The following is an 18,583-nucleotide window of genomic DNA, read 5'->3' as shown; positions in this document are numbered from 1 at the left end:
GGCTTCTCCTGCTGCTCCATCTCCGGGAGCTGATGGTTTTCCAACCGGATGATCCTAAAGGTCCCTTCCAGGAAAAGGGGGGGATTTTATCCAAGAATTCCCACCGGGATTGGGTTTTTTGGGAGGTTCTTACAAAAAAAGCTTCTTTGGGAATTCATGGGGCTTTCCAATGTCAGCCTTGGGAAGGATCATTCCAACAGCTGGGAAAAAACCTTTGGAGCAAGGGAATTTCACTCCCTGACCACCTCCAATGGTGGTGGTGGGCAAAAAAACTTCTCCCCCTTCCCAAAACGGGCAAAAAATCCGGGAAGAGATCCCAAGTCCAGGCGGGAACAAGGGAGGGAGGGACACCAAGTGATGCCGCAGCCCACGGATGGGTTGGGGTGGAATCGGATGGAGAAGACTCCGGAGGGATCCCCGCCCGCCCCCGCCTGCCCAGCACCAAATGAAAGTCACACACGACGCACATTTCCCACAATTCCCTCCCCACCCACTCCGCAATTCCCGGGATTCCTCCACGGGCATCACCTCCTCGTGTCCCCTCCGGACCTGGCTGACGGGGCGGGACCCACGCCGGGGGTGGGCATCCCGAAAATTCCCGCCCTCATCCCTTTCCCCCTCCCCACCCTCCCCCGGAACGACGACGACGACGACTCCGATGGCTTCACCCCCTCAACTCGTCACATCCACGAACAAAGAAAGCAGAGGAACGTCCACCATTCCCACACCATTCCGACCTTGGAGCTGCCTGGAAGCCTCCGGCACCTCCCCGGAGCTGTCAGTCCCAGCTGAGCCTCTTTACCTGGAGGCCTCTTCCTTGAGCTCCTTGTTTTTCCTCACTTCTTCCGCGTGTTTGTCCTGTGGGATCGGGAAGGAGGAGGGGAAGGAGGAAGGAGGAGGAAGAGGAGGAGGAGGAGGAGGAGGAGGAGGAGGAGGAGGGGAACACGCGTTAGCCGCGTTCCAGGATTCCGGGATCCCCACGGACAGCGGCTCCGGAGGGGTTGAAGGCACGAGGTTCATCCCAAGCGTCCTCTCCTCCCCTGGGGTCACTTTAAGGGCTGCTGGTGGCACTTGGGGACACTTTGTCCTCGCCCTCTGGCTACGAGGGAGACGTCAACCGTCCCGGGAAGCCCCTTGGAGCTGGGATTAGCTGGGATTTTTCCGGCATTATCTGGCGCTCTCCGCCTCTGCCCCAACGGAGGCGCTCGGAGAAGGGCCCTGGGCGGGCTCCGGATGTTTTGGAGGGAGCTGGAGGTGGTGAGGGTGGGATTTTCCGTGCGGAGGTTGGGAACAGACCTGATTCGGGAGAGAGAACAGGGCTGGAAGGGTGGGAATGGCTCCCAGCCCAGAGGTGGGAAAAGTGGGAGGGGAGCATCGGGGATGGGGCTGGGATGGAATTCCCAGAGAAATTCTGGAAATTGGGGCCACCCCTGGATCTCTGGAAGTGTCCAAGGAAAGGTTGGAAGGGGCTTGGAGCAACCTGGGATAGTCCAAGGAAAGGTTGGAGAAACCTGGGATAGTCCAAGGAAGGGTTGGAGCAACCTGGGATAGTCCAAGGAAAGGTTGGAGCAACCTGGGATAGTCCAAGGAGAGGTTGGATGGGGTTTGGAGCAACCTGGGATAGTCCAAGGAAGGGTTGGAACAACCTGGGATGGTCCAAGGAAGGGTTGGAGCAATCTGGGACAGTCCAAGGAGAGGTTGGACAGAGATTGGGGCAACCTGGGATAGTCCAAGGAAAGGTTGGAGCAACCTGGGATAGTCCAAGGAGAGGTCGGACAGGGATTGGAGAAACCTGGGATAGTCCAAGGAAAGGTTGGAGCAACCTGGGATAGTCCAAGGAGAGGTTGGAGCAACTTGGGATAGTCCAAGGAGAGGTTGGATGGGGCTTGGAGAAATCTGGGACAGTGGAAGGTTCTGGGGGTGGAACTGGATGATCCTAAAGGTCCCTTCCAACCCAACCATCCCGGGATTCTACAATTCCTGGGATTCTGAGTCCCACCTTGATGGGACATGGGAAAATGAAGGGCTTTGCTTGTCCGTGGACAAGACCCAGATCCCAAACCTCCAACTTCTCCCAATCCTATGGATCCATGCAGTCAGGACCCCCCAGTCCCAGTGGGTGGGAAGGGAAGAGGGACCCCCAAGAGCCGCCATTACCCCAAATATCCCGACTCATCCCAACCCCTTTTCCCGGCGCCCACCTTCTCCTGGAGGCGCTCCAGCATGGCCGCCAGGTGCGCCTCGCGGTTCTCCTTGTTGGACTCCATCTTCTGCGCCAGCTTCTCCTTGGCCATCTTGATGAAGTTGTTGTTCTCCTCGATGGCCTTCTGGATCACCTCCCGCTCGTGTTCCCGCTTTTCCGCCAGGTGCTTCAGCAGCTCCGCCTCCTGGTACTGTGGGGGGACATTCCCGGGATGAAATCATCTCTTCTCAACCCGAAAATGGGGGGGAATTCTCAATCAAAAATGGGAGGAATTCTCAACACAAAAAATGGGGGGAATTCTCAACCCAAAAATGGGGGGGACTTCTCAACCCAAAAATGGGGGGGAATTCTCAACCCAAAAATGGGGATCCCAAAAATCAAGGAGGGAATTCACCCACCTTTCTCCTCTCCTCCGCCGCTTCCAGCTTCTTCTGGATCTCCTCCAGGGAAGGGTCGCGGCGCCGGGGCAGGGAGGCGTTGAATTCGGGAATTCCGTCGAAGGACGGAGGCTTCAGGATGACCTCAAAGGATTGGCCCGAGGTGCGCTTGTTGAGCTCGATCACCTCCATGTCGGAGATGACGCACCAGGTCAGGTCCACCGTGTCTGGGTTGGGGGGAAAAACGGGGCACGGAATGAGCGCCAGGAATTCCCATTCCCAGATTTTGGCACCTGTGGGACCCCACGGTGGGATTCCAGCATTCCTGGTATCAGTGAGTTTCATCCAGATTTAGCCCAAATGCATCCCTGGGGTTCAGGGATGTGGGAAGTGGGGTAGAAAATCTGGGATTCCCATGGATGGGGCTGAGGTGGGAATATTTGGGAGAGCTGAGGGTTGGGAATGTCCCTGTCTCTCCATCTCTCCCTTCTTTGGGAATTTGGAACAGGAAATGTGATCCCTGTTCCAGTGTGAATCCTTCCAGATAACCTGGAGGAGCCACCCAAGGCTCTAAACATGAACTGGGATGAATCACCCAGAACTGAAAAATATGGATTTTACATTCTGGGATGATGGAATGAAGCCCTGCTGGATCCCAACTCATCCATGGGATTGGGTTGGGAATATTTGGGAGATCTGAGGGTTGGGAATGTCCCCGTCTCTCCATCTCTCCCTGCTTTGGGAAGTGGGAATGGGACCATGATTCCTCTTCCAGTGTGGATCCCCATGGATAACCTGGAGGAGTCACCCAAGGTTCTGGACATGAATTGGGATGAATCACCTGGACCTGAAAATTATGGATTTTGTGTTCTGGGATGAAGGAATGAACCCCTGCTGGATCCCAGCCCATCCATGGGATCTGGTTGGGAATATTTGGGAGAGCTGAGGGTTGGGAATGTTCCTGTCTCTCCATCTCTCCCTGCTTTGGGAAGTGGGAATGGGATAGTGATCCCTGTTCCAGGGGGGATCCTTGGGAGGCTCCTCCAGGTTATCCAGGTTATCCCTGGATAACCTGGAGGAGCCTCCCAAGGATTTTCCATGGCCTCTGGACATGGATTAGAACGAATCACCTGGACCTGAAAAATTTGAATATGGGATGAGGGAATGAAGACATCCCAGAGCTCCACTGGATCCCAACCCATCCATGGGGTTGGGTTGGGAATATTTGGAAGAGCTGAGGGTTGGGAATGTTCCCATCTCTCCATCTCTCCCTGCTTTGGGAAGTGGGAATGGGACTGTGATCCCTGTTCCAGTGTGGATCCCCCTGGATAACCTGGAGGAGCCTCCCAAGGTTCTGGACATGGATTGGGACAAATCACCTTGAGCTGAAAAATATGGATATGGAATGAAGGGATAATCCTGGAGCCTTCCTGGATCCCAACCCATCCATGGGATCAGGCTGGGAATATTTGGGAGAGCTGACGGTTGGGAATGTTCCTGTCTCTCCATCTCTCCCAGGAATGGGACCATGATCCCATTCCCTGGATAATCTGGAGGAGCCCCCAAGGCACTTCCATGGCCTTGGGGCATGAATTAGGATGAACCACCTGGAGCTCAAAAATATGGATCTTACGTTCTGGGATGATGGAATGAAGCCCTGCTGGATCCCAACTCATCCATGGGATTGGGTTGGGAATATTTGGGAGATCTGAGGGTTGGGAATGTCCCCGTCTCTCCATCTCTCCCTGCTTTGGGATCATGATCCCATTGCCCGGATAACCTGGAGGAGCCCCCCAAGGCTCTTCCATGGCCTCTGGACAGGGATTGGGATGAATCACCCAGAATTGAAAAATATGGATTTTACGTTCCGAGACGAAGGAATGATGCCCCGCTGGATCGCAACCCATCCATGGGATTCGGTTGGGAATATCTGGGAGATCTGAGGGGGCTGGATCTGCCCAAGCCCCTCCAGATCCCAACCCAACCTTGTGCCAAATTCCCAGAAAATTCCGGAGCTGCTGTGCTCCAGGGTGACCCTGCTCATGCTGAGGAGGGTTTGAATCCCCCCAGAAATCCCAGAATTCCCGAGACTGGGAAAGGGGGTCCCACCTTCGTAGGCGTAGGTCGGTTTGTTGAGGGGATCCGAGAGGAAGCAGGAGCAGAAGAGGGAGACGAGGGGCAGCTCCTTCATCTTCTCCTTGTAGGCTGGGAAGAGACAGCGGGATCGGGATCAGAGGGGCTCCAGGGGTTGGGACGGGGGGGGGAAATGGGATGGAGGGAATTCCAAGGGCCAGGGAAAGGTTTGGGATGGGGGAAAACTGGGATGGAGGGAATTCCAAGTGGGATCAGAGGGGCTCTGTGGGCTGGGGAAGGGGTTGGGATGGGGGAAAAATGGGATGGAGAGATTTCCAAATGTCAGGGAAAAGGTGGGATTGGGATCAGAGGGATTGGGAAATTCCAAATGTCAGGGAAGGGAAGGGATGGGGATCAGAGGGATGAGGTGAATTCTACATTCCAGGAAAGGGATGGGATCAGGATCAGAGGGATTGGGAAATTCCAAATGTCAGGGAAGAGATGGGGTCGGGATCAGAGGGAAGGGGGAAATTCCACATCCCAGGGAAGGGATGGGATCAGGTTTAGAGGGATGGGAGGAATTCCACATCCCAGGAAAGGGATGGGATCGGGATCAGAGGGATTAGGAATTTCCACATCCCATGGAAAGGATTAGGATCAGGATGATGGCCAGCCCCAAACATTCCAAGCAGGATGAGTGAGGATCCAGACATGCAAAGGGAAAACTTGGGAATGACTCAGGATTGTCCCAGGCTGTCAATCCCAGTTTATCACCACCAGGATGGATTTGGGGAGAATTCCAGGGTTGGGATGAGCCCGGGATGGATTTGGGGAGAATTCCAGGATCGGGATGAGCCCGGGACACCCCGGGATGGATTTGGGGAGAATTCCAGGATCGGGTTGAGTCCGGGATGGGTTTGGGGAGCATTCCAGGGTTGGGATGAGCCCAGGACACCCTGGGATGGATTTGGGGAGAATTCCAGGGTCAGGATGAGCCCAGACACCCCGGGATGGGTTTGGGGTGCCATGGGGGGTGTTTGGGGTGGCGTACCTGCCAGAGTCATGGCGAGGAAATCCTTGGAATTCTGCAGGAAGAGCGATCCTGGGCCTGCAGAGGGAAGGAAAGGATCAGGTCAGTGGTGGGGACCTGAGAATGGGATGGTGGGATGGGATATTGGGATGTTGGGATATTGGGATATTGGGATATTGGGATAAAGGGATGGGATGGGATGGGATGGGAAAACAGGATGGGATAATAGGATGGGAACACACTGGAGTGATGGGATGGCATAACGGGATGGGATAATGGGATGAGGATGGGACGAGGATGAGATGGGAAGGGATGATTTTGGGTAGGATGATTTGGGATGAGATGATTTGGGATTTGATGGGATGGGATGGGATAACAGGATGGGATGATTTGGGATGGGATGGGATCCATGGGATAATGGATGGGATGATTTGGGATGGGGTGGGATAACAGGATGGGATAATGGGGCAGGAATACACTGGAGTGATGGGATTGTGTGGGATGGGATAATGGGATGGGATGATTTGGGATGGGATGATTTGGGATGGGATGAGCTGGGATGGGATGATGGGACAGGAAGATGGGATGGGATGATGGAATGGGATGGGATAATGGTATGGGAACACACTGGGATAATGGTGTGGGATGGGATGATTTGGGGTGGGAATGCATTGGGATACTGGGATGGGATAATGGGATGAGAATGGGATGGGATGGGAAGGGATAATGGGATAGGATGGAATGGGATAATGGGATGGGATGGGATAATGGGATGGGATGGGATGATTTGGGATGGGACGGGATAGGATGGGATAATGGGACAGGAACACACTGACAGGATGGATGGGATGGGATAATGGGATGGGATGATGGGATGGGAAGGGATAACGGAATGGGATGCGATAATGGGATAACAGGATGGGATGGGATAATGAGATGGGATAATGGGATGCGAACACATGAAATGATGGGATGGGATGGGATGATTTGGGACGGGATGGGATAACGGGACAGGAACACACCGGGGGTGACAGGATGGGACGCGCACACACCGCAAGGACGGACACATCCCATGGGATATTCCTGGCACACTCGGCCCTTCCCAGCTCCACATTCCCAACCCACACGTGTGAGGACACATGCCGGGAGCCACACATGGACACACCTGGACACACCTGGACACGCCTGGACCCCTCCCAAATTCCCCCTGCTTTTGTCACGACATTCCCAGTCCTCAGCTCCCTGTTCCCGATGCTCCAGGATCCTCTCCTACATCCCGCTGGGATCATTCCCGGGGTCTCCAGGACCCTCACCCATCCCCAGGGCTTGGAATGGGAATTGGGAATGCTGAAAACCAGGATAATCCGGGCTGTGCCCCATTCCTGGGGTTTTTGGGTGTGGAAATGTGGAAACGCCTTTCCAAAGCATGAAATGAGGTGGGATTTGGGGATTATTCCCAGGTTTTGATCCCCAAATCCCTCCTGCAAAACAGGGATCCTTAAATCCTGGAATGAGCATTCCAGGGCTGTGCCACGCCCCACCCATCCTGATAAAATCCCAGCCCTCATCCCCAAATCCTGCTGGGAATCCCAAAAATAACCCGGCTGCAGCTTCCAGAGGCTGCTGGGGGGGTGGGAACAGGGAGAAAATCTGGGAATATCTGGCTGGGATCTGCTTTTCCAGGCAGGGATGGTGGGGATGGATTCCTGGATTCCTGGATTCTGGTTATCTGTGGATAACCTGGCTGGAAGCCATTCCCTGGCTCCGGCATTCCCACCCCAAATCCAGCTTTTCCCTGGGATCTGCACCAGAAATCCCAAAAATAACCCAGCCACAGTTTCCAGAGGCTGCTAGGGGTGGGAACAGGGAGAAAATCTGGGAATATCTGGCTGGGATCCGCTTTTCCAGGCAGGGATGTTGGGGCTTGGGCAGGGATGGATTCCTGGATTCCTGGATTCCAGTTATCCATGGATAACCTGGCTGGAAGCCATTCCCTGGCTCCGGCATTCCCACTCCAAATCCAGCTTTTCCCTGGGATCTGCACCAGAAATCCCAAAAATAACCCGGCTGCAGCTTCCAGAGGCTGTTGGGGGGTGGGAACAGCGAGAAAATCTGGGAATATCCGGCTGGGATCCAGTTTTCCAGGCAGGGATGGTGGGGCTTGGGCAGGGATGGATTCCTGGATTTCAGTTATCCATGGATAACCCGGCTGGAAGCCATTCCCTGGCTCCGGCATTCCCACCCCAAATCCAGCTTTTCCCTGGGATCCAGCCCTCACGTGGCGTTCCCACGGGATGGAACGTGGGGATCGCCCACCAGGGAAGGGAAACGGGATCCATCCCTACGGATACGCCTGGATGGGAGGGGAGGGGCCCAGCCCCGTTCCTGCCTGGATGGAGCCGATTTTCCAGGGATTTGGAGGAGGGAATCCCTTCCCCGCCCTGTTTCCAATAGGAGTGGGCTGTGGTAGGGGATCTGCTGGTGTCACCCCAAAATTCTGGTGTGGATGGGATGATCACAGTCCTGACCAGGTGATCCCATTCCCGACCACGTGATCCCATTCCCAGCCAGGTGATCCCATTCCTGACCATGCCATGCTATTCCTGACCATGCCATGCTATTCCTGGCTCACAACCCCCTTCCCGATCACATGACCCCATTCCCAACCGCACTGTCCTGTTCCTGGCCACATGATCCCATTCCCAAGCACACAATCCCATTCCCAGCCAGGTGATCCCATTTCCAGCCACGCAATCCCATTTCCAGCTACAAAATCCCATTCCCGGACAGGCAATCCCATTCCCAACCATGTGATCCCATTCCAAACCACACCATTCCATCCCCAGCCACAAAATCCCATTCCCAGCCACGTGATCCCATTCCCAGCCACACAATCCCATTCCAAACCCTACAATCCCATTCCCGACCACACAATCCCATCCCTGACCACATGACCCCATTCCTGGCCGCACCATCCCATTCCCAAACATGCAATCCCATTCCCAACCACTCAATCCCGTTCCCAGCCTCATGATCCCATTCCCAACCACGCCATGCTATTCCTGGCCTCATGATCCCATTCCCAACCACACCTTCCCATTCCCAACCATATTATCCCATCCCTAACCACATGATCCCATTCTCAACCACACCATCCCATTCCCAGCCACAAAATCCCATTCCCAACCATGGGATCCCGTTCCCAGCCCTGTGATCCCATATCCAAACAGGCAATCTCATTCCCAACCACGTGATCCCATTCCAAACCACACCGTCCTATTCCTGGCCACACGATCCCATTCCCAGCCACACAATCCCATTCCCAAGCACAAGATCCCATTCCAAATAATGCCTTCCCATTCCCAGCCACAAAATCCCATTCCTGACCACTTGGTCCCATCCCAGGCACAAAATCCCATTCCCAACCACGCAATCCCATTCACAGCCAGGTGATCCCATTCCCAACCATGCCATCCCATTCCTGACCACACAATCCCATTCCCAACCACAGGATCCTATTTCAAACCACGCCATCCTATTCCTGGCCACAGAATCCCATTCCCAGCCAGGTGATCCGATTCCCAGCCACACAATCCCATTTCCAGCTACAAAATCCCATTCCCAGACAGGCAATCCCATTCCCAACCATGTGATCCCATTCCAAACCACATCATCACATTCCCAAGCACATGATCCCGTTCCAAACCACGCCATGCTATTCCTGGCCACGTGATCCCATTCCCAGCCCCACAATCCCATTCCCAACCATGCCATCCCATTCCTGACCGCGTGATCCCATTCCCAGCCCCACCATCCCATTCCTGACTACCTGATCCCATTCCCAACCACACAGTCCCACTCCAAACCACACAATCCCATTCCCAACCACACAATCCCATTCCCAGCCAGGTGATCTCATTCTCAGCCAGGTGATCCCATTCCTGACCACATCATCCCATTCCCGACTACATCATCCCATTCCCAGCCACATGATCCCATTCCCAAGCACATGATCCCATTCCAAACCACGCCATGCTATTCCTGGCCCCGTGATCCCATTGCAAACCACACAGTCCTGTTCCCAACCACGCCATCCTATTCCAAACCCTGTGATCCCATTCCAAACCACACCATCCTATTCCTGGCTGCACAATCCCATTCCCAGCCACAAAATCCCATTTCCAACCATGCAATCCCATTCCCAACCACGGGATTCCATTCCCAACCAGGTTATCCATTCCCAGCCATCCACACGTGGCAGGGCTGCCTCCGCAGGGCTGCCTTTTCCCTTTTCCCACCCTGAATTGCACGGGAAGGACCCTCCCATCTCCCATCTCCCATCTCAACTCCCATCTTTTTCCCTGGAAAAAGCATCCACCCATGGATGGAGAAATGGGGGGGATTTGGAGGGATGGGGGGGGTCCCCATTTCCTGTCTGGAAAACTGGGAAGCTCCAGAGGGGGAAAAATGGGATGGCAGTTCCTTTTCCCCCCTCCTCATCCCTTTTTCCATTTCCCGGGAATAAAAATTCCAGCGGCTGCTTCCACCGGCAGGAATTCCACAGTTTGGGGGGGCTCTGGGTGGGGCCGACGCAGCCCCCGAGGGGTCCCCGGGGCCGTTGGGGGGTGCAAAATCCCGGGAATGCTGCAAAGGATCCTCCCAGGATAACAGGGTGAGGGGCTCCCAAAAGTTTGGGGCAGGGTGGGGATCCCAGGAATGCAGAGGGAGCGGGGTCCGCCCCGGGAATTTGGGACTTGTAGGATGCTGGGGGGGTGAAATCCCAGGATTTTAGGGGTTTTTGGTCCCCCGAGGATGCTGGGGGGGGGTAAAATCCCGGGATTTTGGGGGGTTTGGATCCCCCAAGGATTTTGAGGGTGCAGAATTCCAGGATTTTAGGGGGCTTCCAGTGTCCCCGAGAATTTTGAGGGTGGAGAATTCCAGGATTTTGGAGGATTCTGGTCTCACCGAAGATTTTTAAGGGTTCAGAATCCCGGGATTTTAGGGGGGGTTCAGGTCCCCCAAGAATTTTGAGGGTGCAGAATTCCAGGATTTGGGGGGGTTTGGAGGCTCCAAGGATTTTGATGGTGGAGAATCCCAGGATTTTGGGGTGTTCAGGTGCCCCTGAGAATTTTGAGGGTGCAGAATCCCGGGATTTTGGGGGGTTTTGGACCCCAAGGATGCTGGGGGGTGTGAAATCCCAGGATTTTGGGGTGTTTTGGTCCCCCAAGGATTTTGAGGGTACAGAATCCCGGGATTTTTGGGGGGGTTGGTCTCTCGAGGATACTGGGGGGGGGGGGGGGGGGGGGCAAAATCCCGGGATTTTGGGGGATTCCAGTCCTGTGAGGATTTTGAGAGTGCAGAATCCCAGGATTTTGGGGGGATTTGGTCCCTTGAATATGATGGGGGGTGCAGAATCCCAGGATTTTGGGGGGGGGGGGGGATTCTGGTCCCCCAAGGATTTTGAGGGTGCAGGATCCCGGGATTTTGGGGGGGGGTTTGGGTCCCCCGAGGATTTTGAGGGTGCAGAATCCCGGGATTTTGGGAGCTTCTGGTCCCCCCGAGGATGCTGTGGGGGGTGAAATCCCGGGATTTTGGGGGGGGTTCCAGTCCCCCGAGGATTTTGAGGGTGCAGAATTCCAGGATTCTCAGGGGGTTTTGGTCCCCCGAGAATTTTTAGGGCACAAAATCCAGGGATTTTGGGGGGTGTTCCAGTCCCCCAAGGATTTTGAGGGTGCAAAATCCCGGGATTTTGGGGGGGGGTTTGGTCCCCTGAATATGATGGGGGGTGCAGAATCCCGGGATTCTGGGGGGAGTTTGGTCCCCCAAGGATTTTGAGGGTGCAGAACCCCGGGATTTTGGGGGATGCTGGAATGGGGGTCCCCAAGGATCCCAGAAAAGCGGAGGGGTCCCCTAAAGTATTTTGGGGGTGGGGGGGATTCTGCAGATCCCCGGAAAATTCTGGGAATTTTGGGGGTGCAGAATCCCTGAAGAATTCTGGGGGTGCGGAGCCCCCGAGGACGCTGATCCCCCCCAAAACCCAAACTGGGGGGCGGCAGCTGAGGATGAGGATGATAAGGATGAGGATGAGGATGAGGATGAGGATGAGGATGAGGATGAGGCGGGGGGTGGGGGGGGGAATCTCCATAAGGAATGGGATAAGGAATTCCAGACGTCTGGAAAACGCCCCCCGCCCCAAAAAAATCTGCCATACTTCAACTCCCCCCACACCCCCAAATCCATTCGAACCCTCCTGCCCTGAACGGAACCGGCCAAAATTTCCCAAAAAACCCCCAACAAAATAATCCCAAAAAATGCCCCAAAAATTTAAAAAAAAATTCCCAAAAAATCCCCCAAAAATTCACAAAATAATCCCAAAAATGCCTCAAAAATTCTCAAAAAATTCCCAAAAATTCCTGCAGGGGCTGCCGGACTCACACCAAGGCGGTGGTCGCGCTCCTCCTCTCCCCACATCCTTTACGCCCCCCCGCCCCAAAAATTGCCATACATCAACGCCCTCCACCCCAAATCCATCCTAACCCTCCTACCCTGAACAGAACCGGCAAAAATTCCCCAAAAATGCCCCAAAAATGCCCCCAAAAATTCCTATAAAATTCCAGCTGTCGGACTCACCCCACGGTGGTGGTTGCGGGGCTCCTCTCCCTAAACCCTTTTTTCCCCCAAAAATAATTTCCATACATCAACGCCCCCCACCCCAAATCCATCCAAACCCTCCTGCCCTGAATGGAACCGGCCAAAATTCCCAAAAAATTCCCAAAAATTCCATGGGGGACTGCCGGACTCACCCCACGGCGGTGGTCGCGCTGCTCCTGGTGCTCTCCCGGCTCCTTTAACGCGGCTTTGGAAGATCCCGGGCGGGGGGTCCCCAGCGCCCCCCATGACATCATCGCCCGGGCCTCTGATTGGTCGAGAGCCCCGTGCGAATGAGGGCCCCGCCCGGTGACGTCACAGCCCGCAGCTATTTTGGGGTTGGAGCAGGGAAAAGGGAAAAAAAGGGGAAAAAAAAGGATGGGTGGAAAAATTGGGGGTTTTAAAAGAAAAAGGGGTTTTGGGGTGAAAAATGGGGATTTTGGGGGTGGATTGGAAGGGGGGATGCGGAGCGGGGCGGAGATGGGGGGGACAAAGTGACAAAGGGACACGGAGGGGTTTGGGGCGTCGCAAGGGGGGAGACGTGTCCCCGGTCCCTGCTTGTCACATCGCGGGGACATTGGGGTGTCCCCTGAATTTGGGGGGCAGTGGGGTGACATCGATATGGGGGGGGACAATGAGGGGATATCGATATGGGGGGGGACAATGGGGTGACATTTTCCGGGTGGGGGGGCAATGGGGTGACGTCGATATCGGGGGGGACAATGAGGTGACATCGGTATGGGGGAGACAATGGGGTGGCATTGATATGGGGGGACAATCAGGTGAAGTCGATATGGGGGGACAATGGGGGTGACATCAATGTTGGGGGTACAATGGGGGTGACAACTTCAGGGTGGGGGAAAATGGGGTGACATCGATATAGGGGACAATCAGGTGACATTGATATGGGGGGACACTGGGGTGACAACTGCAGGGTGGGGGACAATGGGGTGACATCAATATGGGGAGACAATGAGGTGACATCGATGTGGGGGGGGCAATGGGGTGACATCAATATAGGGGACAACGAAGTGACACTAATATGGGGGGGACAATGGGGTGACATCGATATAGGGGGACAGTCAGGTGACATCGATATGGGGGGGACTGTGGGGTGGCATCAATATGGGGGGGGAAATTGAGGTGACATTGATATGGGGGACAATGGGGGAACAATGAGGTGACATCAATATGGGGGAGGAACAATGCGGTGACATCGACATCGATATGGCGGGGATAGTCAGGTGACATTGATATGGGGGGGACAACGGGGTGACATCAATATGGGGGACGATGGGGTGACATCGATATGGGGGGACAATGGGGTGACATTTCCAGGGTGGGGGGGACAATGGGGTGACAACTCCCAGGTGGGGGGGACAATGGGGTGACATTGATATGGGGGACAATGGGGTGACATTGATATGGGGGGGACAATGGGGTGACAATGAGGTGACATTGCAATGGGGATGACAATGGGGTGACGTGGATATAGGGGGACAATGGGGGTGATATGGGGGGATGGTCAGGTGACATCAATATGGGGGGGAAATGGGGTGACAACTCCATGGTGGGGGGACAATGGGGTGACATCGATATCAAGGGGGGGACAATGGGGTGACATCGATATGAAGGGACAATGGGGTGACATCAGTATGGGGGGGACAATGGGGTGACATCAATATGGGGGGACAATAGGGTGACACCGGTATGGGGGGACAATGGGGGTGACATCAATATGGGGGGACAATAGGGTGACACCGATATGGGGGGACAATGGGGGTGACATTGATATGGTGGTGACAATGGGGTGACATTTCCAGGGTGGGGGACAATGGGGTGACATCGATATGTGGGGACAATGGGGTGACATCAATATGGGGGGACAATAGGGTGACACCAATATGGGGGGACAATGGGGTGTCCCCTCCATCCCAGGGGACAATGGGGGTGACATTTTCAGAGTGGGGGGACAATATGGTGACATCGATAGGCGGGGAGGGACAATGGGGGTGACATTGATATAGGGGACAACGGGGTGACATTTCCAGGATTTGGGGACAATGGGGGTGCCCCCTCCATGCTGAGGGACAATGGGGTGTCATCTCTGAGATAATGGGGTGACATCTCCAAGGTGTGGGGACAACGGGGTGCCCCCTCCATGCTGAGGGACAATGGGGTGACATCTCCAAGATTTGGGGACAATGGGGTGACATCTCTGAGATCTGGGGACAGTGGGGTCTCCTCTCCATCCTGAGGGACAATGGGGTGTCATCTCTGAGATAATGGGGTGACTCCTCAAGGATTTGGGGGTGACATCTCCAAGATTTGGGGACAATGGGGCGTCCTGTCCATCCCAGGGGACAATGGGGTGTCCCCTCTATCCTGAGGAAAAATGAGGTGACCTCTCCAAGATTTGGGGACAATGGGGTGTCCCCTCCATCCTGGCCTGTCCCCAGCCCATGTCCCAATCCCAATCCCACCCTGTCCCACCATTCCCAGCCCTACATTCCCACCCGGACTCGTCGTCCTCCGTCCCCAATTTGGGGACACGGAGAGGCCAAGCCCCAGATCCCAAAACTATTTTGGGGTGAGCGGAGTCTCCAGGGAATCCCTGAGGAATGAGGGCACCTCTGGAGTGCCGAGTCCTTCCTAAATTCCGGCTCTCCTTGCCCAAATCCGCCTCATCCCGGCCTATTTTCCATCGGTCACATTTTGGGCACCTCTGGGAATCTTCCCGGTATTTTTAGGTTCTGGATTTCTCCGTCACGTTTTGGGGGACACTCTGGAAAAAGGATTTAGGGTAGGCAGGATATTGGGAAGGACGGGATGGCCCCCTTAGAATTTGGGGAGGAATTGGGGTATTCCTGCTCTTCTTTCCCAAATCCGCCTCATCCCGGCCTATTTCACTCCAGCACCTCTGGGAATCATCCCGGTATTTTTAGGATCTGGATTTCTCCATCACGTTTTGGGGACGTGGATCGCTCCGGAAAAGGGATTTAGGGTGGATTTTAGCGGAGAACAGGATATCGGGAAGGACAGGGTGTCCCCGTTGGAAATTTTGGGGTGAATTGGGGCGTTCCAGCTCTCCTTCCTCAAATCCTCCTCATCCCGGCCTATTTCCCACTGGTCACCTCTGGGAATCATCCCGATATTTTTAGGTTCTGGATTTCTCCATCACTTTTTGGGGACACGGGTGGCTCTGGAAAAGGGATTTAGGGTGGGTTTGGGGTGGGTTTGGATATCGGAAGGATGGGATGGCCCTGTTGGAATTTTTGGGGAGGAATTGGTTATTCTGGCTCTCCTTCTCCAAATCCGCCTCATCCCGGCCTATTTTCCACCAGCACCTCTGGGAATCATCCGGTATTTTTAGGTTCTGGACGTCTCTGTCACGTTTTGGGGACACTCTGGAAAAAGGATTTAGGGTAGGCAGGATATCAGGAAGGGCAGGATGGACCTGTTAAAATTTGGGGAGGAATTGGTTATTCCAGCTCTCCTTCCCCAAATCCGCCTCATCCCGGCCCGTTTTCCCCCGGTCATCTCAGGGAATCATCCCAGTACTTTTAGGATCTGGATTTCTCCATCACGTTTTGGGGATGCGGATCGCTCTGGAAAAGGGACTTAGGGTGGGGGTTTGGGTGGGGCAGGATGTTGGGAAGGACAGGATGTCCCCATTGGAATTTTGGGGGTAAATTGGAATTTTGCGGCTCGAGAATGTTCGATTTCAGGTTGGATGGGTATTGAAGAAATCTGAGATTGGGGAAGGCATCCTTGGGGTGGGACTTAAGGACCATCCCCACCCAAACCCTTCCATGATCCAACGATTCCATGGCAGGGCCATCCCACAGAAATTCCCGAATTTCCGATCCTTTCCGGGCAGGATTTGGGATTCCCGTGGGAATTGGGCTGGAGCGCATTCCAGAGGGACAAAGGCTGGGAAAGGGTCAAATCCCAGCGGCCAAGCTGGGGACAAAGAGCCCTTGAGTGGCTCCGGGGACGGCCCGGCCGTGCCTGGCACCGGCGGCTCCTTTGAGATTCCCGGGATCCAGGCCCTTCCCGGCATCCCAGCTCTGGGCACCACCCCCTTCCTGGTGGCCTTGGTGGCCATGGATCAGATCCTGGAGGTGGGAATGGCTCTGGGAGCACTGGGAGGGTCACACCTGGACGTGGCTCCCCGATTTCAGGAGTGGCTTTTTTAGGGATGGATTTTGGGATCAAATCCTGGAGCCTGGAATGGCTCTGGGAGGGTCACACCTGGAGGTGGCTCCTGTCCCCACCTTCCAGGTGTGGCTTTTTTAGGGATGGATTTTGGGATAAAATCCTGGAGTTGGGAATGGCTGGGACGGTCACACCTGGAGGTGGCTGCACGTCCCTGAATTCAGGAGTGGCCTTTTCAGGGATGGATTTTGGGATCAAATCCTGGAACTGGGAATGACTTTTTCAGGGATGGGTTTGGGATAAAATCCTGGAGCTGGGAATGGCTCTGGGACGGTCGCACCTGGAGGTGGCTCCATGTCCCTGAATTTAGGAGTGAATTATTTTAGGGATGGAGTTTGGGATCAAATCCTGGAGCTGGGAATGGCTCTGGAAACACTGGGAAGGTCACATGTCCCCATTTCAGGAGTGGCTTTTTCAGGGATGGATTTTGGGGTCAAATCCTGGAGTCTGGAATGGCACTGGGGGGGTCATGCCTGGAGGTGGCTCCATGTCCCTGAATTTAGGAGTGAATTATTTTAGGGATGGATTTTGGGATCAAATCCCGGAGCTGGGAATGGCTCTGGGAACACTGGGAGGGCCACACCTGGAGGTCGCTCCCAGATTTCAGGAGTGGCTTTTTCATGGATGGAGTTTGGGATCAAATCCTGGAGCCGGGAATGGCTCTGGGAGCACTGGGAGGGTCCTCATGTCCCCATTTCAGGTGTGGCTTTTTCATGGATGGAATTTAGGGTCCAATCCTGGAGCTGGGAATGGCTCTGGGATGGTCACACCTGGAGGTGGCTCCTGTCCCCACACTCCAGGTGTGGCTTTTTCAGGGATGGATTTTGGGATCAAATCCTGGAGCCCGGAATGGCTCTGGGAGCACGGGGAAGGTCACATGTCCCCCATTTCAGGTGTGGTTTTTTCAGGGATGGATTTTGGGATCATCTCCTGGAGCTGGGAATGACACTGGGAAGGTCACCCTTGGAGGAGTCTCCTGTCCCCGATTTCAGGAGTGGCTTTTTTAGGGCTGGGCTGGGATTCCCAGACAGTCCCTGGATCCCTGGCAGTGTCCAAGGAAAGGTTGGATGGGGCTTTGGATCACCCTGGGATGGTGGGAAGTGTCCCTGGGATGGGATTGAAGGTCCATGGATCCCATCCCAAACCATTCCGGGATTCTGGGATCAAGGACACTCAGGATCCATCCCAAGGGATTTTTATGGAATTTGGGGATGGAAAAGGGAAGGGAGACCCTCCCTGGAGTTCCGAGACCCTCCCTGGAGTTCCCAATTCCCAGTGAAACTCCTGGATCCCAAAATTCCTTCTCAAGGAGGAGTCGGGATGGGGCTGGATCCAACGCAGGCTGGGAGAGCTGGGAATGTGCAGCTGGATCAGGGAAGGATCCAGGGAATCCTTGGAACCTTTTCCAGAGGGAAAGGAGAGCTGGGATTTGGGCAAGGATGGAGGGGCAGGAGGCAGGGAATGGCTTCCAGTGGGAAAGGGGAGCTTGGGATGGTGGGATCTTGGGAAGGGATTCCTGGCTGGGCTGGAATTCCCAGAGAATCCCTGGGAGTGTCCCAGGAAAGGTTGGAGCACCCTGGAATGCGGGACGGTGTCGGGGTTGGAATGGGGTGGGATTTGAGCTCCTTCCCCACACAAACCATTTCTCTTCCATGATTTCTGTCCCTGGGAATTCCAGCGGCTCCCAGAATTCCCGAAGAACCTCCCCGAGAGGCTCCCGCGTGCCCCCAAAATCCCCCAAATCCACCCAAAAATCCCCCAAATCCTTGGGATGCTCCGGGTACGGGGGGAGGGAGGGGAGGGGCGGGGCAATGACGCGGTGTCGGGCGCTGATTGGTCAGAAATGACATCATCGATGAGCAGCCAGCGATGGAGGCCCCGCCCTGAATCCTGGGTGGGTCCGGGGGAATCCCAGGAATGGGGTGGGAATTGTGGGAAAAATGGGAAAAAAGTGATGGGAATTTTGTTGGAAATCGGGATGAAAATGGGAAATTGGAATGAGGGAAATGTGGGAAAAATACAGAGGGAATTATT

General features: G+C 54.9%; 1 protein-coding gene across 2 annotated transcripts; it reads right to left on the bottom strand.

The window, feature by feature from the left end:
* Positions 1 to 640: 640 nt before the first annotated feature.
* Positions 641 to 12,591, bottom strand: STMN4 (stathmin 4). 2 transcript variants are annotated; one of them, XM_054295403.1, is made up of 6 exons: positions 12,487 to 12,589; positions 5,705 to 5,761; positions 4,690 to 4,785; positions 2,602 to 2,807; positions 2,202 to 2,393; positions 641 to 858 (listed from the first exon to the last, which is right to left on the bottom strand). In XM_054295403.1, exons 1-6 carry the CDS (start codon positions 12,578 to 12,580, stop codon positions 799 to 801), a joined length of 705 nt encoding a protein of 234 aa, XP_054151378.1. In that variant the 5' UTR covers positions 12,581 to 12,589; the 3' UTR covers positions 641 to 798. The 2 variants fall into 2 exon arrangements, with proteins under 2 accessions (XP_054151378.1, XP_054151377.1); XM_054295402.1 differs by lacking the exon at positions 641 to 858 and adding an exon at positions 865 to 1,296 and having other exon boundaries at positions 12,487 to 12,591.
* Between the last annotated feature and the right edge of the window lie 5,992 nt (positions 12,592 to 18,583).

The sequence above is a fragment of the Melozone crissalis genome, unplaced genomic scaffold (assembly GCF_028551555.1).
Source record: "Melozone crissalis strain CALT ecotype California unplaced genomic scaffold, PUWL_Pcris_2 ptg000708l_1, whole genome shotgun sequence".
Classification (NCBI taxonomy): domain Eukaryota; kingdom Metazoa; phylum Chordata; class Aves; order Passeriformes; family Passerellidae; genus Melozone; species Melozone crissalis.
The sequence above is the reverse complement of the archived record's forward strand: the minus strand, read 5'-3'. Positions and strand labels throughout refer to the sequence as shown.